The sequence below is a fragment of the Salarias fasciatus genome, chromosome 11 (genome assembly GCF_902148845.1).
Source record: "Salarias fasciatus chromosome 11, fSalaFa1.1, whole genome shotgun sequence".
NCBI lineage: Eukaryota > Metazoa > Chordata > Actinopteri > Blenniiformes > Blenniidae > Salarias > Salarias fasciatus.
In genome coordinates, this window is record NC_043755.1 from 29,271,960 (window position 1) to 29,291,898 (window position 19,939).

At 40.8% G+C, this 19,939-nt stretch overlaps 1 protein-coding gene across 3 annotated transcripts; it reads right to left on the bottom strand.

The window, feature by feature from the left end:
• Nucleotides 1-649: 649 nt before the first annotated feature.
• LOC115396814 (L-selectin-like) lies at nucleotides 650-8,781 on the bottom strand. 3 transcript variants are annotated; one of them, XM_030102856.1, is made up of 8 exons: nucleotides 8,744-8,781; nucleotides 7,829-7,877; nucleotides 3,449-3,805; nucleotides 3,030-3,137; nucleotides 2,846-2,854; nucleotides 2,422-2,519; nucleotides 2,168-2,261; nucleotides 650-1,406 (listed from the first exon to the last, which is right to left on the bottom strand). In XM_030102856.1, the coding sequence occupies exons 2-8, from the start codon at nucleotides 7,863-7,865 to the stop codon at nucleotides 1,396-1,398; spliced, it is 714 nt and encodes a 237-aa protein (XP_029958716.1). In that variant the 5' UTR covers nucleotides 7,866-7,877; nucleotides 8,744-8,781; the 3' UTR covers nucleotides 650-1,395. The 3 variants fall into 3 exon arrangements, with proteins under 3 accessions (XP_029958716.1, XP_029958714.1, XP_029958715.1); XM_030102854.1 differs by having other exon boundaries at nucleotides 3,030-3,380; XM_030102855.1 differs by lacking the exon at nucleotides 2,846-2,854 and having other exon boundaries at nucleotides 3,030-3,380.
• Nucleotides 8,782-19,939: the final 11,158 nt, after the last annotated feature.

The following is a 19,939-nucleotide window of genomic DNA, read 5'->3' on the forward strand; positions in this document are numbered from 1 at the left end:
GAGGGGAGGTCCTGCTGCCGCCACCTCGCATCACTGTATTTGGATGCACTATCCTGTACACTGCGCCCTCGGCGGTCGCCCAGTTCACCTCTGCCCACAGCCAGCCCTGGAATTACGCCACTATATATACTTAAAAAAAATTGTGATTTCCAATTTAGCAATGCTAATATTTGAATATTTGCATTAAAAGGCAAATTGTCACTTGCTGAAGAAAAAAGAAAACTTTTATCTTTCTGTTGCTTCTTCGCTACAATCTCATTGTATCATTCATAACATTTTGTATAAGTTAAACATAACTTTCGCGACTCACTGTTGAGTTCTAACCAAACATTTGAACAGAATTAGCGTGAATCTGATGTATAATGTGTGAACAGACAAGTTGTAATCTTATTTTCAACTGCTAAGTAACTCAAAAGATTTTTTTTCCATCTGTGTGTGTGTGTGTGTGTGTGTGTGTGTGTGTGTGTGTGTGTGTGTGTGTGTGTGTGTGCGCGCGCGTGTGTCGCAAAACTTAATTTTATATTTTCTGTTTTTGTTTTTAAATGTTTCTGTGCATTTGCACATCGGTAGCTTTCACACTATTTCCAATGTGGTATAACAGAAATTGAATTGATTAGTGGTTTTCATTGTAGTTTTTGTTGTTTGGATTATTAAAAAAAATTTTGTAACATCTTGAAGCCCTCTGAGGCAACTGTTGTTGTGATACTGGGCTATACAAAAAATAAATTGATTGAAAAAATTGATTCCGGGTTTAATGATGGAATTGCGCAACAACGCCACTACCGTAAATGCGTCCCGGCTTCAATGGGTTAAAAAGGAAATTAAAGAAAAAATAAACATATGTATCCAACCAAATCGGGAGGAAACTTCCGATCCCGAGCGAGTCCATAATCACGTGATCGGGCCGATTTCTGATCACATGATCGGATCGGGACATCCCCAGTTTTAAACCACAATATTGCAAACGGTCTCAAACAAAAACATTGTCAGCAATGAAACTGCCTAATTCTTTTTTGGAGCTCGAATCAGTGGTAGGACAAATGGCAGTGTGATTAGATTTAATATGAAATATATGTAATAATATTGTTTCCTTGAGTATGATGTAAATTTTAATTATTGTCTATGAAAATTGCAAGAAAAAAGATAATAAGGAAAGACAATGATGAGACACACTATTTAGTAATATACAGTAAAAGTTAAATATTTTACAATTCATACATCAATGAAGCTGGTATTTAACTCAGTACCGCCATGAAATCACTGAAATATAAAGAATATTTCTACATCAAAAAGCAGAGTTAGCTACTTAAGTGTAATGTTATGGGTAAGAGGCAGAAAAGATTCTTTGTGTGAAGAACGATGCGGCATCGTAGCCTGAAAGACGTTCTCACGGATTCAACACTCATCTGAAAAGAAAGACAAAACCATCATCATAACGAGCACAAGCCTTTTCCTCTGCGCATGTGTGTGTGAGTTTACTGTGACCTACAGGGAATCAAATCAATCCGATCATTGATCAACAGCAGCTTCAGTGTAGTTCACAAGTCTTCACAACCGATCAATAATCTTAGATGTAGACATTTTTGAGGGTTTAAAGGAGTGTGTTTGAATTTTGAATCGAGACTTAGGTTCAGTGGTGATTATGGAAGAGTTTGAAGGAAAGGCTCATCCACACAAAGACCCATGGCCATTCTCTAAAAGAGTTTCATTCTTGTCTTCTGGAGACTTCCAGGTACACACTGATGTAGTGAATGGGGGGAAGTGTTGGGAAAAGAAGCAAGTGATTAACATATAACGGAAGTTATTGAAGAGCTGCTGTGTAGCACCTGTTGGTATTTAGAGACCAAATAGACAACCTGCAACACTGAACCTGATTTTTCTGAATTCTGTTCTTCTTAGTGTTTGACTATGATTAACAGGTCCCACTTCCAGTAGATTGGATAGGTCTTGGATTGGACACATGGAAGTACAAAAGTTTGCTACGTTTGAAATGCAAGTTGTAGTTTTTTTTTGTATTCTGCAAGAAATGCATGAAAATCAGAGAGAGTGTGTGTTCTTGTTTTCTATACATCTGGTGGACGTCATCTTTAATGACGTCCACCTTAATAAACCTGGATTCCTGGGGAAGATGTGATGTGGAAATGTCTTCCCGGGATTCAGAACGTACCTTTCACTGTTGCCTTTTCCTGTACCTTCTCTGGCCGTTTGTACCAGCTCATCTTGATTTTATCCGAAGTGTGCTGAGACACTGCTGAGTGCAGCTACCCAGAGAGAAAGACCAGAGGATTTCATCTGAATTTCTCTTCTTGCCATGTTCTTATGCTGTTTTGGCCAACACACACACACACACACACACACACACACACACACACACACACACACACACACACACACACACACACACAAACACACACAATATACCTGTCGCTTTAGGTTGGCATGGAGGACTGGATCTGCCATGTTTGCACTGGACTGGATCGTTATCCTCACCAGAGTCTTCTGCATCTCCACAGTCTTCTCTGTGGAATTTTAGGGAATTAACTCCGGTTACACGACAGAGCTTTCAAATTCTCTTCCTGTCTTGAGAAGTCTGTTTACAGCAGTGCTCAGAGCTGCTGAAAACACAACCAGTTTGCTGAGAAAAGAAAAGCTTGGTCATCTCTTGAGGCTATGCTGTTCAACCATATTAGAAGGGGGTGGATATATAATAATATATCTATAATTATAGATTTGACCTGAAATCAGTTGATTGTTTTTCGAGTTTCAAATTGGTCCATGCCACCACTGTACAATTGAAAAAAGTGGTTGATTTTTTTTTTTTTTTCAAGACTATCATGTCACATACCTTCTAGTTCTGTTTGATTAACAGGTGAAGAAGTCTCAACAGGCAACTCCTGGCTCAAAGTTTCTCCAGGAGAGGAAATATACCACGAACAAATACAAAGAATGAAGAGGCCATTAGTAAATGTCGAATTCAGAGTGCATCAGATAAGATCGGTCATCAACTTTTTAAAGGCTTTCTTTCATACCTGTAGAACAGAAAAATGGGTGCTTATTGATGCATGGCTGTCGGCTCCAGCTTCCATTTGTCAGTGATACGACTGCACAACCCTTTTCTTCGGGAGGAGGGCTGGTCTCTGGAGAGACAGGTTCACCAACATTCCACGTCTGATAATTCCCAAGAGCCTCTTCATTTTCTGACCAGTGCCAGAGGGCGGGCCTGCTGAGACCAATCCATGATTGGTTGCCGGTCACTTTATTCCTGGCAATAGCATTCATTAGTGGTCTGTCAATTTTGACCAGAATGAATCCTTTTCCCTCACATTCCGTCACAGCGTCAATCCAGCTAGACTCAGTTTGAATTGCGACTAAGCCTTGACCTGAGGAAGTGAAATGACATGAAAAAGTCCCACTAACACACAACACACTAGTGCCGCTGTTAACCTACCATCATAACAAATGGAAGTTTTTGTCTCGGTGCAGACGCTACTGATCCAGGTCCCATCATCTTTCACCGACGCACAGAGCTCCGTGCCCTTCATCACATGACCAGACGCCCAGTTGATATATCCGGGTTCCGTGCCGTCCACCCAGTTCCAGGAGGAGTAGTTCTCATAGAGTCCTATCCAGGCGCTCCCTGTGAGTCCCTCAGAGAGAATCTTCAGTGCAGTGGCAGTCTCCTCGTTTCGGATCTGGACCAGGTCCCAGGACTTCTGGAAGCAGTAGTCATTCGCCTTTTCCCACGCCATCGGCTGCTCGACAAAGATAATCTCTTGTTCTGACGAAGTGGTAGAAACCAGGAAGCCTGAAGAGTGACGGCAACATGCATGAATGTGAGAGTGTGGTTTGTTTTACTTTTCTTTTTTAATGAGGAATCAAACATAATAATCGGGCTTTATCAAATGGAATCACAGAAAATGCATTTGTTTATTACCATGGAGAGTAATTAGAATATTTATTTCAAGATGAGGACGATCCAAAACAAACACCTTCAGGCAGCTCAGATCATAAAGGCATCAAACTGGTCACACATTGAGAGAGTAGAAATGATCAATATATTGCAGCTCTTGAAAAACTCCCCGTATTACTGGAGCCATACAGTGTAATGTTCCTAATGTGTCAAACTTCATCTTTAACAGCATTTTGTTTTCTGTTTGTTTTGGTGTTCAGGTAATATGGTAATATTTTTTTTACCATAAACCATATTATTTTAGTAATGTTTATGCATTTTGGTGGACACACAAAATACATAAAAATTAGGGCTGTCAAAAGATTACATTTTAAAATCACTTTTAATCCAATTTTTCCATAGTTAATCATGCTTTGAATTGTATTTTTAAAATTCTGTTTAGCATTTCAAGGCAGTTTTCAGTCCATAAAGTAAAGCATTCATCAGTCCAAACAATCAGTTCAAAAGTTGAATTTAAAGTCATTGTTAAAGTTTCAGCATGGCGACTTCCTGCAGCCACTGAATTCTTATCGTCGTCTGAGTATTGACTGTATTTAATTGTTGACATTATAGTATATGGTAGTATTCTGTGCATTGAAATTGATGATAATCATCAAGATTTATTGTTATGTACATTAAGATAACAGAAACGATGATTCTTCCTACTCCTTTTTGTGCAAGTAACAGACGTGGGCACATATGGTGTTGACTTTTATTAGATGGTCTATGTCAGGGGTCAGCAACCTTAAGTGTTCAAAGAGCCATATTGGACCAAAAAATCAAAAATCAAATCTGTCTGGAGCCGCAAAAAATTAAAAGTCTTATATAAGCCTTATATGAAGGCAACACAGCTGTAAGTGTATAATAGCTATATTAGCCTACTATCAAAATGAGTAAGTAAGCTACAAATACATAATGAGCATCATGACTGAATGTTTATTTTCCCTGCAGCACATCCTGGAGAGAATGAAACACCACATGACTACCCTGCTGTACGATACTTGGTGCTTTAAGTTTAACTTCCATTACAATAATATTTTTTTATGTTTTGTCACATTGATGAAATTATAAAAATAAAGTAAAGAAATCAGATTTTTGGTGTCACTTTTATTTTGAGGATTTGAAAAAACAAAAACAAAATGGAAAGTGCCTATTATTAATAGGCCTCCTGTAATCTCAGACCTTCCCATGTAAATAAAGTGCAATCCTCTTCAAACTTCAATAATTCAACCCTCTTCTCTTTTTCCATTATCTGGGTAACAGTGCAATGAAACACCTGCAGTTAAAAGAGTCTGCAAATATACAAATAGAACAGCAGCCTTTTAAAAATGTAAAGAGGTTATATAAAATGAAAATAATCAGTTTAATTTTGATTTCAGTGCATTCTGCAAATGCAAAGTTAGGCAGCCTAAGTCAGTGCAAATGAATAAAACGCAGAACAATCCTTTAATATTTTCCCACTTATGGCAGCAACAGACACAAATGAACAGACCACAATTGTGAAAGAGTAATAAAACAGCCTGCAATTAAAAGGCAGCTTGCTTAAAAAAGTAAAACACAATAGAATAGCTTTCTTAAAATGTAAAGCATAAAGTTAAGATAAAGCAGTTTAAGTTCGATTTCTGTGCATTATCATCTTCTCTTTAGTTTACTGCAAGTAAGTCAGTCAGTGAAGGGTGCAGCGCAGCAGCATCCTCCTCTCGTTTCCCCAGACAGCACAACACCAGCGCAGCAATCCTCGGACCTGAGCAATTAAACACAATAATATCCCGGCGTGTCATTCCAAATACTGACAAAAATCGGAAATCTCTTTATAAAAACAGGCACTTTGATGATAAATATGTGCCTTTGACAGGATTGTGTTCTCACCCGTTTAATGTGACTTCTGTTTTCGGACATCACTGGACAGCTTCTCAACATCGGACATGAAAGATGAAACTTCAGTCTTCACACAGGACTGCAGCTCTCCTCTGAGGCGGGGCGGTGTTTGACCTGACCTTTCTCTCACCGTCTTTGCTGAGAGAGGCGGTTTTCCTCGCGTTGTTATCTCTCGGGTTGCAACAAAACTTGCAGCAGTAGTGGAGTTTGGAGATGAAATCCACTTCTTAAATCGGTCTTTGTGCTCCTCTAATTTCTTCAGAAGCACTTTTTCTCTCTGCGAACTGGAGAAATTTAGTATGCCTTCCCTGAAAATGTCTTTCCAAATTACTAATTTTGTTATTGATACGAGGGTGTACCCAAAAAAACCGGAATTTGATTATAACTTTTTATTTATGACATTTCAAAATAAAACACCACCGTCGCCTTCAAAATAATCTCCATCCGCATTAATGCAGCGCTCCAGCCGTGTCTCCCACTTCACGAATGCGTCGTCAGACCCGCGCGTAAAAGTGCCGTTTTTTGCCGGCTGCGATTTTTCTGTCAACTCCTCCACATCTGCAAACCGCTGTCCCTTCAGCTCCTTCTTCAACTTGGGGAACAAGAAAAAGTCACTCGAGGCTACATCTGGCGAATAAGGCGGATGGGAGAGGAGATTCATCTCATTCTTCTCCAGAAACTGCGTGACGCGCAGCGCCGTGTCCGCTGGCGCTCTGTGGTGGTGGATCAACCGGCTCCACTCCGCCACTACGCGGGCCGCTTCCTCCTCACATCCTCACGGAGCCGTCTGAGGACTTCCATGTAGTAGTCCTGGTTTACAGTCTGACCTGGAGGGACAAACTCGCTGTGGACGATACCCTGGACAGCGAAGAAGCAGCTGAGCATTGTTTTCACGGCTGAGCGCACCTGACGCGCGGACATCTGGCCCTTTTTAAACCACCCGAACCACTCATGGACCTGAGTCTTCCCCAGAGCATCATCCTTGTAGGCTTGCTGCAACAAGGTGAGTGTTTCTGCTGCTGTTTTTTCTCAGCAAAAAGCAGAATTTAATGTTTACGCGCTGCTCTGACTTCCCAGTCAATGTCGCCATTTTGGAAAAAAGCGCAGACTGCCTCTGCACTCTGTTGCTATAAATAGCGCCTGACAGGCGTCAGTGTAACTCTCGGAGCTCAAATTTCTCACAGATGTGCATGAGGCTTACCTGCAGCACATCTGACGGCCAGAAGTCGGAACTCATTATTATTATTGTTTTCTGACCAAATTCCGGTTTTTTTGGGGTACCCCCTTGTAACTTCTCGTTACAAAGCAAACATGCAGGCAATCTCCGCATTGGCAATAAAAGCAAATGATTCAGTCTATTCTTCCTTGAATATCTATCTTTCTCTTTTTACCTTTGGGATCCATGACCATGACAGACCCGCCGGTTTGTTTACAGCAGCCACCTGCCTGTCGCAGCGCCGCGCTGCAATGCCGTCGCAGGCTGTGACGTAAATCTTCGTTGACAGAAATGTTGAAATTTAATATTTATTATGCATGCTTTTACAGCATTGTAAAACGTTAAGAATGTTTTTCATGCTTGTCCTCCTACAGAAACCATATTAAAACAAAAAATACATCCCCTCCATATTTTTCCATTTTCATACATTTTTGAAGAGGCTCCAGGGAGCCACTTGGGGGCCGCTAAAGAGCCGCATGCGGCTCTGGAGCTGCGGGTTGCCAACCCCTGGTCTATGTGATTAGATGATCTGTTTTTCTTTCTTTTGTTAGTTTTTATGTGTTCGAAATAAAGCTTTCAAGTAATCAATCAAACTCTCAGTGTAGTGTCTATCCTGCTGCTCCTGTTTACAACTTGCTGCAAGCTGCAATGTGGATTTGGTTAGTTTTCTCACAGGACAAACTTCCTGCTGCAACCAGCAATCAAACCCTTTATCTTCCTGTTAATCTCCAAACCTGGATGAACAAAATTCTTCAATCCAGTTCATCAAGTTATTCACAACTCACCTGTCAGCAGCAGAGTCATGAAAGGAGCCTCATCCATGTTGAGTATCAACTGTGAGCAAGACAACAGGAGATGAATAGAAAAGGGATTTAAACAATCGGAGAAACATTTTATGTAAAGATTAGTTCTGTGTTTGTTTTTTGAGCAACTTGCAAACAGCTGCAGACAATTTTATGGAGATAAGCTTTGAATGACCTTTGTGTTTCATGCTTTACTGTGTGTTATTGTGTCTTTCAAAGCATTTACTTATTGACAATACCAGACAGCAGTGACTCGTTGGATTGTGTGCACAGATCAGGGGTGTCAACACATCTTAGTTCAGGAGCAACAAACAGTCCAGTGTCATCTGTAATGTCATGAAAATATCTATATTGCCACAGAATTAAACAACGAATACTGAAACTGACTACAATCTCAACATTAAACCAATTTAAATCTGGTGTAAAATGCAGCAAAATGCCCCCCCAAAAAACTGTTGCATTGTGGATATTTTCAGAAACTCACCCTGACAACAAAGGCTAGTTTGCACATTTAGCTTTCATGGCATCATCACTGGTGTCTCAACTCAGGTCTCAGTGTTGTCCTGTGTCCAATACTTCAAGAAATTTAATTTAAAAATTAAAATTAAACTTTTCTTGGAAAAGGTTTGCAGCGTTCCTGGTGTTTTATGGGGCCAGATTTGAGCCTCTTCTGGGCTACTTTTGTCCCACGGGCCTTATGGTTCGCACGACTGGCATCAATTTAATCAGTGCATCAAACTGTGATCTGTGATCTCCTTTGTGATCTGATCCCAAGTAAAACTAAATCTGGTGTCAATGATACCTAAATGTTACCAGTATTGTATAAACAAACATTGAGTCGATATTTATGTGGTTAAAGAAAGGAAATAGATGGGTTTAGTAGAGATATGAACTTACCAAGCTTCAAAATTCAGAGCAGAAACAGTCAGCCGTCATCTGAGCATCTGTCTGCTTCTGCTCCTGTGGAGTTTGTTTTATAGGACGATGCAAATAAGTCAACATGGCAGTTGAAGGATTTGCTTTGAATAACAGAGACTGGATGGAAGCGCTTGACAGTAAACCTCACATTTAAAAGTCCCACACCAGGAGCTGATGTGAAAACATCTGCTTTTCCACAGGTCTTTATATATATATATATATATATATATATATATATATATATATATATATATATATATATACATACATACATACATATATCCATATATATATATATATATATATATATATATATATATATATATATATATATATATACACACACAGTATATATATATATATATATATATATATATATATATATATATATATATATATATATATACTTTGAAATAGGAGATAGTGGATTCGAATTCCAGTCAGGGCGTATGGTAATCCAGTTTGGCCCTTGGACAAGGCACTTAACACATACATGTCCACACCTCAGCATGAGCGAAACCATAAATGAAAGAGTCTTACCGGCTTGGATGTCGCCTGGGTCAACAAGGTCCGCGTCAGTTGTTGTGGAACCAGGGCATACTGATGACAAATTGGCTACTGGAACAAGACACTCGTGGAGCAGGTCGGAGAACAGCGCGTTAATGGAATGCTACAACAGCAGTAATCCCAGCGAAAGGGGATATACGCAGAGAATGTGGGAACAATGGTTACTTCAAAACCCAACATCCAAGCCGACTAAGAAACAGCTACTAAATCAGTGCTTGAATATCCGCAAGAGGAACTTACTGTCACAGTTGGAGATTGATGAGGTGCAAGAAGAATGGGTACCAAGGCCCAGCACCTCACCCACGGCACAAGATGCATCAAGGGGGAGCCAGGACGACAAGTCATACGAGATTGGCTCCAGGACCCGACAAGATTCACACCTACTGGCTTAAGAAGCTAACTGCACTCCATGAACGCCTTGCAGCACAAATGAACCAGCTGCTAATATCAGGGACCCACCCAGAGTGGCTAACCCAAGGTCGGACAGTCCTCATCATGAAGGACAATACCATCAAACTACCGACCTATAACCTGCCTCAACACCACATGGAAACTCCTATCAGGCATCATAGTGGCCAAGATAAGTAGGCACATGGATCAGTACATGAGTAAAGCACAAAAAGGGATTGGCAATAACACCAGGGGGGCCAAACACCAGCTACTGGTTGACAAGGCTGCAAGGCCCGCAGCACCAACCTGTGCACTGCCTGGATTGATTGCATGAAAGCCTATGACTCAATGCCACACACGTGGATACTGGAATGCTTGAAACTGTACAACACAAATGTTTTTTCTACTATGCCTGCAATTTGGTTATGGCATTCCATGTATGTCTTTAATGCCAGAATCTTGCACCCTGCTATGATGTACTGTACTGTTTCAGGGGCTTCCTTGCACAGTCTGCACCTGGGCTCTTGTCTCGTGTGATCCACCCTGGCCTCTATTGATGTTGTGTTAAGGGCCTGTTCTTGTGCAGCCATGATCAGTGCCTCTGTACCGCCTTTTCCAGCCACTGATATGTTCTCTCTCTGTCAGCCACGTCTCAATTTGTCGGTGGTACATGCTATATAGAGGTTTGTCTTTCCATGATCCCACCTCTGGCTCCCCTTTCTCACGAGGTTACATTTGTCTGAGGCATTGACTTAGCACGTTGTCATTCGTGGCCATTTTCTGGCTGTATTCTTGGAAGGATTGTGTTTAATCCTGGATGGTGGCTTTGGCACTCACCAGTTTTCGGCTTCCCTCACTGTGCTTCGTGTCCAAAATCAGGGGCCTATTTCACCAAGCAGGTTGAAAAAAACTCTGAGAGAAATCCTGAACTCTGTGTTGATCTACTCTGAAAGGGAAAACGCTGGGTTTTCGGTTACACAACAGCTGATTTGAGTTGGATTACTCAACTTCAAGTAGCTTCACCTGGAGTTTAGCACGTGCACGACAACTATAAAAAGCCAGCATTAATGGAGCACCGATTCAACGAGTCACCATGGAAACAGAGAAGCAGAGAGCGACGTATGGAAGCTGGAACACAGTTTTTGAAAAAAATGCAACACTGCTGCAGCAGCGAAGGAGAGGGAGATGCCGTGGCAGAAAATTGCTGCCCCTGTCAATGCGTAAGTTTGAATGTAGTCCTTTATATCAGAATACTATTGAATGTTAAATATTATTACAGGGAAACTGTTTGAATGGTCACCTATTAAGGTATTTCATTTAGTTGCAATCCCACGGGGAAGAAGCGCAGCAGCTAAAGATGAAATATAAAAACATTGTTCAAAATACCTCGGCATAACCTCATTGAGGTACATCTTTTTAAGCATGTTTAACATTGTAAAGTAGCATAAATACTAAGTGGCTGATGGACTGTGCAGTTGTTTTATGTCACAAATCTATATCATGTTATGTTAAATAATTAATCCTATTTAATCTAATATTTGAGTATAATATTTTAAAAATGTTATTGATACAAATATTTATTTTGTCTTTCATGTCCTTTTCTTCTTTTGGCCCAGATTGTGAAGGTTCTATCTGCCTGCTGGAGCCCCTTCATGCTACAACCAACCTTGAAACTGTCAGTAGGAAATACTCAGAATATTTTTGCCAAATGTTAGCTTGGAAAAACATACACAAATATACTGAAAGATGTTATTTATCCAGGATGAGGAGGATGAAACCGTGTCTGCTGCCCTCACAGAAGATCCAGAAGTCATATAGAGGTACGTTACTGATTGTTCTCTTCCCATTAAAATTCTGAATACTCCTGTGGAACATAGAGCTCGACATTTAGCCAACACTGAAATACTCAACATTGCCATCCTTTTTTAACAGATCATGGCTGGTCAGCAGCAGGATGGTCCCTCAACTTCCACATCACAGCTCAACACTGTGAGATGGATGTTCAGTAAACAACAGAGGTTCATTTCATTCAGTTCATGTGCAGCTGGATAATTTAATGTCCTCTATGTATTTCCAGTTACCAGTCAAAGAAATTTACAAAATCCACTTACTTAACAAGATAGAGAAATCCCTTAAAGAACAGCAGGATCTGGACCTCTCGATGATGAAGATGAAAATGGAAATTGAGACACTGGAGCACAAGTTGCAGGTGGGCTCATGGTCACAGGTGAATTATGTTCACTATTGGAACATGAACTGAACCCTTTATTTTTATTATTTATTTATTTATTTTTTAGTTCGGAAATAAAGAAGACAAAATGAATTGTGTGTCATGTCTTTTATTTTCTGTGGTGGTAGTGATGGTAGTGATTTAAACTCCTCAGTGCTCTGCATCTCCAGTGTTATTAAAAAAACTCCTATTTGTGAAGAACCGCAGCGCAACACACAGTATCTGCTGGGATATAAGTGCGCGACTATGTTTGGTTATGTTGCAAAATATGGACGGAAAAGATTGAGAATGTAGCGGATTGAGACGTGAAGCAGAACCGTTCATAAAGGTAACTGTCCGGAAACGCCAAAACATCTCTGCGTGGTCTGTAAATAATCTCCTGACGAATATTGAAATCACGCTGCAGTAATGCTGCTCCTTCATCTGCAGGATCGCTGATAAAAGGGCATGAAATTTTGACAGCTACACAAAAACTCGCCAGCTGACTGAAAGAATGAGGAAATGGATCAGCGCGTGTGGCTGAAAGGGGGCGGAGCCAGAGAGAAACTTCAGGGTTGACTGAGAAAAACCTGCTCCCGACCAGGTTAGAGTCACGGAGTGTGTTACTGCGGTAACTGACCGACAGTTTAAGTTACCTCTCCTAGTGGAACACGCTGGAGTTACTCCTCTGTCTCTGGTTTGAGTTATCTCCCTTTGTGTAATTGAAATCTCAGAGTTTCCCTCATTTCCGGGTTATTCAACACAGAATTTTCTTAAAACCTGCTTGGTGAAATAGACCCCAGGACACTGGTGGAACCCTCCATGCATTGTGAGAAGTTTCCTTGTCTTGATATCGGTAGCTTGCATCTCTTCCAGTGGCCAGAATATCATACCAGCTGGGTATCTGATTACTGGTAGGGCATACATGGCCTGGATTTTATTCTTTCCATTCAGGACCTGTCTCACCCTCTGTAGGTATTTGGCTGTGGCTGACCTCCGGGCTGCTTTGTCGTGGTTGCAATTTGCCTGTAGTATCCCCAGGTATTTGTAGCTGTCTTCCACATCTCTTAGGTTGCCTTCAGATAGTTCAACCCCTTCAGTAGTGATTGCTCATGTGCTTGTTCATCTTATCCACTATGATGCCAGATAGAAGCTTCCATGTAGTGCTGAGACAGGCAATAGGCCGGTAGTTGGATGGTATTGTTCCCTTCTGGGGGTCCTTCATGGTGAGAACTGTTTGACCTTGGGTCAGCCACTTTGGGTGGTTCCCTTCTTTTAGCAGCAGGGTCATTTGGGCTGCCAGCTGTTCACGGTTCAAGTTAGCTTCTTCAGTCAGTAGGTGTGAATCCTGTTAAAATGAACCCCGACTACAATGATAAATTTGCTCTATGTGGTTCAGCTTGCTGTCAGTAACATATCTATGAATAATTTAAAAATATATATATATTCAGTTAACTATATTTTAACAAAGTTTATTTCGCACGGAGGCCGCCATTGTTGTGCACGTTGCAAAGCATTCTGGGTAGTGACATCACAAAGTTGTTTCACCTCTCAGCAGTGTTTTTAGGAGTGATCTGTTCACAGCTTTATAAGCATGAGTGTTCAACCCTTTCAATTCGAACCAACACGAAAACAAATACAGAGCGAGGACGAAAATGAAAGTAACAGAGGAGATGACGGTAAAAATGGTAGCTATCAAGAGGAAGAGAGAGTCGGTCACAGCCGCTGGTGCCTTTGTGGATGCTGCCTCTCAGTGGCGACCGAGAGAGAGCGTCTGCTGCAAAGAGCTCAATTTTCTTTCTGTCGCTGTTCATGGTACTTATTTACTTTATATCGTCACGATTAACATAATTAACACAAAAATGACAAATGGAGATGGTTGCTCTCTCTACTTTACCATAGATCTCCCCTGTATCACAGCGCATCCAAACTTTCAGGCTGTCTGCATAAACCCGGACGTCTTGTGGGCCCCGGGTTGGGGGGGTGGGGGGGGGGGGGGGGGGGGGGGGGGGTAGTAGGTAGATGCGGACATACTTCGGTTTGCGGAGCGGGAGCAAATATATAACATACCGGAGAGCGGCCACGCACACGGCCGGGAGAGCACACACAAATCTTCTGTTATCATTTAAAATCTGGCACGGCGGCCTAATAACAGACAGTGTTCTTACCATATTTAACAGTCCAGAACACTCCACATCACGGCCATGTCCGGATTCTCCTCCTCCTCCCTGTTTCAGCTGAGCATCACTTGCTGGTGTTATTCGGACTCGTTTTGAGTCATCATCGCGTTCCCCTTCCTTCTTTTTAAAAAATGACAGTAAATTTAACTGTCTTTTAGACATGTTTGATTCGCCCTTTGCTTACTCTCTTCATGAATAATCTCAGATGCAACAACTTTCTGTCAGAGGGGGTTTGATTCACTGCGTCAGCAGATCTGCGGCTCTTTTAAATGACTTATTTTTTTTAACCTTTAATTGTATTAAACAATCTGAAATTAGTAACAGTTGTTCTGTGAATTAATGTTAGAATATTATTATTTTATGCAGTTAACGTGATTTCTGAGCACAGGTATGGGGAGCTGAACTCTCCCACAGGCATCTACCCACTCTTTTCTTAATTTTCTCTCCTTAGGAAAGCTGTGGATGCTCACCACACTTCTTTTAATTGCCTTGTTTTCAAAATTACATCCAAAAGTGACGCAATGTGGCATTTTGTTCAGTTGTAGCTGACGAGAGAAGTACTTTGTGAGTAGTTTGTGGCTTTGCTCGGTGAACAGACAACTACCTGACGTCATCACTCCCAGAATGCATTGCGCAGCCAAAACATGGCCACCACCATGTAAACAATAATCCTATAAACGAGTGGCATTTTATAACTTATGCATTATGTTTATACTTTCCTAACAGCGTATTTTAAGTGTAGACATCAGCTACAACATTTGTAGAGCTAATAGACGTTTTAATCGGGGTTCGCTTTAAGACTTGGAGCTGTCCAGTTCTTCATTTTTGCCACTCTTTTCCGGATGTCTGCTGTTGTGATGACTACTGGTTCTTGTTCTGGGAGGTTGCATTGTTCTTCTTGCTCGCCACTGTGCGTTAGTGTTGTGTGGCACCTCTTTCTTCGATATACTCTTCCAGTATTGCTCAGTCTCCACCCTGGGTGAGTCTGCTGTGGTCTTACTGCCCTGCCATTGAGAGTATACCTTTGCTGGGCTGTTGGAGAATGTTGTGTTTATTCTCCTGGTTTCCGCTTCTCTTGTACATCTCTTTAGGTCAGGGTTGTCAGTCTTTGCTTGGCAGTCTCCAGTGCCTCGCCTGTGGACAGCTTGTTGTATTTCTTGGACAGTTCCTTCTTAAGCTTCACACCTCTGTTCAGTTCTATCAGGAGGCTAACTTCTTTGTGTGGCGCCTTGATTTTTTCCTCTAGCTTTCTTTTCCATGGAGGCTCTGACTTCTGGCTACTCATGCTGTTCATGTTGTAGCCAAGCATCTCTAGGATGATTGCTGCCATGCTGCAGATCAGCTGGTTGGTCTCGGTGATGTTCTGGGCAGGGATACTTAGCAGTGCTGTGTTTACATCATCCAGTAGAGATCTTTCTGGTACTTTATTCTTTAGCCTTGGCAATCAGGATGTAGTTATGTTCCCCCAGGATTTCATGATCTTCTCTTTCAGGTTAGCTGTTCTCCCCTTGAGTGGTTCTTCTATTGGGGTTTCGTACCCAATCTCTCCATTTGGGGGTGATGCTACAATCACCCCCATACTGACCCGGTGTCCTGACTCCTTCTTGCCGTAGCATATATGCCGTAGCAGCTATGTCCTCCTTCAGATATTTGAACACTGAGCAAGTAGTTGTTTCTTACTCCGGATGTGTTTTGACATGAGCTACCATGGAGATTTATTCTGTGGATCTAGCCCATTTCCAGAATTCATTTGACCTCATCTCTTATCTCAGTCCCTACAAACAGAATCCAGCATTGATATCCCTCTGCACCAGGGCTTCTCAAGGTCTGGTGTCCTGCAGGTTTTAGGAATCTCCGTGCTTCAGCACGCCTCAATCTTGTGTGAATGTCTCCATCAGGCTTGTTAAGAAGCCCAGTAACGAGACACTTATTGCAGTCAGGTGTGCTGCAACTGGGGGAGCCTTGAAACATGGCCTGTTTTTCCTTTTTGGAACTGCGAGTTTTTCTTACATGAAGTTTAGATTAGAAAATTGTCTGAATGCTTCAAATAAAAAAGAAATAAATAAAATGTCTCCAACTGAAAGTTCTCGCTTCTCTAATCAGCCCATTTAATAACATTGGCTCTGCACTCTCTGCAGGGAATATGATGCAGGAACCCTCACACACGCGCACGCACATGCACACACACAGAACAGACATTGTTTGACAGGTTCAAGCAGAAATGAGTCCAGGCCTCCTGGTGGCCTTAAATCCCTCTGTCTTTCAGTGAACAGCCAATCAGAGGTCTCCTGCCCACTGAAGCAGTGCTCCACTTGCCCTGCATCAATCAATCAATCAATCAATCAATCAATGACATAAACAGGAGGAGAGAGGGAATGTTAGGAGACTGAAGATTCATGTCAATTATGACCTGTTTCATAACACGAGGAAGCATTATGGAGTCTGTTCATCACCATTTCTAATCAATTGTGGACACATATTGACAATAAGGTCTTATTTATACTATCAATATGATTTGAACCATTTCTGTTTATTTGCCTCTTGTGGCATAGATAACATCTGCTTTTCTGAAGTGTAGGCCTAACCAGGAAAAACACACCTGCATTTGGCTGCAGGCCTCATTAAGTATGTGGAAATAGATGAGATGTTTGTTGGTTGCGTATCAATGTGACCACCATGAAAACAGGCCGATTGGATGGAAGCATGGAGACTATCTGACAGACGAACTGCACTCAACTTAATTGATATAGCACTTTAAAAACAACTACAGCTGGCACAAAGTGCTGTACAAAGTCAAAAATATAAGTGCAAGTGCAAGAATAAAATGCAGTGAGAACAAAGAAAACAAAAACAACAATAAAGAGGCATTTAACAAAAACATTTAAAAAACGAAGGGCAGAGTCTCAGGCTGAGAAGATGAGAGATGAGAAAGAAAAGCTGGCGCAATGGCAATGATCAACTGAAGAGGTTAAACATCTCAATAAAAAAAGAAAACAGTTTCAAAAATTATGCAGAGATTCAAGTTTGATATTATTGAAAACATATGAAAGTTTATCTTTAAAAAAAGCCTTTTGATATCGCCACAGGGCGCAGTCAACAAACATAGTTTCTTCAGTGAAACTGAAAAAAATCTGAATTGAAAACAATGAGCCGAAGCATTTATTTGTTGACATTTTTAAGTCAGACTTTGTTTGTGACCTTTTCAACATCAGTAAATTGTCTTTGCATTCAAAGCTCTGCTAATGGACTGAAAACAAGACGTCAATGAGGAAAAGCAAACTCAATGTTTCAGAATCAACACACAATTACAACGCTGAGATTAACAAAGAAAAAAAACTGTTTCTGGAAATAATTCTAATGTTGAGCTTTTTTATTTTGGCACACTGTCTTTGTATTCCTGAAGTATATCAATCAGTCATCAACAGTCATTTCTACGTTTGGTTTTTGTTTTTGGTCTTATTCTAGCCATTATATTTTTTAAACAATGTTAAAATCTGTTATTTCAAAACGCAAATTTTGTCTGTGTAGCAAGACTTTTTTATACGTAATCTCAATTTAAAAATTCTAATTCTATATCATAGCAAATCACCACCATCAAGATGCATGCAAGAAGCAAGAAACTTTATTTGTATAGCACACTTCATGACCAACAGCTTTAAATTAATAATAATAATGCATTGGTTTTATATAGCGCTTTTCAGGACACTCAAAGACACTTTACATTGCATTATTCATTCACACCATACTGGGTGGTGGTAAGCTATTACTGTAGCCACAGCTGCCCTGGGGCAGACTGACGGAAGCGAGGCTGCCAATCTGCACCATCAGCCCCTCCGACCACCACCAACCACTCACTCTCACACTAGGCAAGGTGGGTGAAGTGTCTTGCCCAAGGACACAACGACAGTTTTATGCCTGCGGGAGCGGGGATCAAACCGCCAACCTTCCGGTTTTAAGACGACGTGCTCTACCAACTGAGCTACTGTCGCCCCCAAATTAACAAAGTTTATTCAAGTTTATTTCAAATAAAACTAAAAGCAGTGTCTTTTTTTTGTTTGTTTGTTTGTTTGTTTGTTTGTGTGGGTTTTTTTATTTACAAAGAATCGATCCAGGATGATTTATTTAGATGCAGCAGGGGTGTGCTGTCTTTTTTGGACTTACTTTTTTAGCAATTTTTTCTGTTTTTGTTTTTTTTTTTTTTTTTTTTTTTTTTTTTTTTTTGTTTGTATTGTGAATTGAATAACTATTTGATTCATGCCAAATCCAGGCTTCTCTACACTTATACACATCACTGCCTTTTGATAAATTCCTTTCTGTCATGTGTTCTGCATAGTGATAGGCATAGTTCTGCTTTAAGTCATGTTTCAAACTCCAACCTGCTTGGAAATGGTGCACAAACAGTAAATGTAGTTTTAGACCATGTGCCACTTTTGCTCTCCAAACATTCATCAGAGTCTTGGCTTTCTGTCATCGCGTCATACCAACAGGTGCATTAAAAAAGAAAAGAAAAAAAATCTGTTTTTCTCAGGTGGCCATAATGTTATGGCTGATCACTGTCGTTACAATGTGTATACTCTTTGTTAGGCGAGGTTCCCCACAAGTTTTCCTTGCAAATGTTAAATCTGAAATGAAATATCCATCCCCGCGCTGCTCCGAGAGTTCATGGGAGGATTTACATTCTTTATGATTGAGCGAAGTAAATGATGTTGAACTGGACCTCTCAATAAACAGTCAGGCGAGCTGCAGACATCAAACCATTTGCATTCAAGGCTGCAGTGAACATTCATTCAAATGGCTGCTGACATGTTAATCAAACATTACTCAATTCTGACGACGAAGGGAGTGGACGATACTCTTCACTTCTATTCTGAGTGTCTTCAGTGTGACGGCAAGAAATTTCGTAAAATCAAACCACGTAGCTTAAAGTGCAATGCCAAATACTTGTGTTTTATGTGAATTAATATGACCTGAGTTCATCTCATAGACGGTTTTGTGACGTTCTCCTGGTTGACCTGCCAAAACCAGCAGGTTTCCCAACGTGCTGCGAACTATTTATTCCTGCAATGCAAGTTTGGATTGTTCATCTGACGGTTCACACAACAATGGCCAACGTTCTTGCTCGGACATAAGCTGAGCCCAGATGTGGCCCTCAGAAGACCCAGGGGCCACATGTGACCCATTAGTTCTGCTTGACCGGAAAATCTTCAATCAGATGAAATTTACTGTAATATGGGCTTCATTACATCTGAAAAGGTCACATTTTTCACATTATTAGCCATTGTTATGGTGCCTGGCACCCTGGCTAGAGGTAGAGTTGTACAGCTAGAAAATATTACCTCAAAAAGCTGGTGTTTTATAGTGGGGAAGAAAAAGACAGTTAATGAACAAATGTATGTGACATGTAACATGTAATAAATTCCATGTGGTGAAGAAATTAAAGATTACTATTTCCTCAACAGGTTTACACCCAGTAAGAACAGTTTATGGTATATGGGCCTGATCTCTAGCAATGGCAACGTTTGGCTCGCTGAAGAAGGATAGCTAGACAAGGACAATATTTTGTTTGACCAGATTTCATTTAACATTGAATTTAACACTGCTTTAGAAAATGAACTCATCGCAAACCATCAAAGGATCCAATAAATGACCACCAACACTGGATTATTCCCCAAAAGAAAAATACCAGCAAATATAAACAATTGATGAACAAGTGCACAAAAAGAAAAAAAATCAAAATGTTTAAAAACTAAAAGAGAGAACATGTGTGTGTGTGAGTTCACTTCAGTTCATACCACGTATCTGGGTTGCAATCAGTTTGCTGCAGTGTCT

Coding starts and splice junctions, on each gene's coding strand:
- LOC115396814 (XM_030102854.1), bottom strand. CDS start 7,865: ATGGATGAGGCTCCTTTCATGACTCTGCTGCTGACAG. Junction 3,806..7,828: donor CATGACTCTGCTGCTGACAG/GTGAGTTGTGAA, acceptor GTCACTCTTCAG/GCTTCCTGGTTTCTACCACT. Junction 2,262..2,421: donor ATGCCAACCTAAAGCGACAG/GTATATTGTGTG, acceptor CTCTCTGGGTAG/CTGCACTCAGCAGTGTCTCA.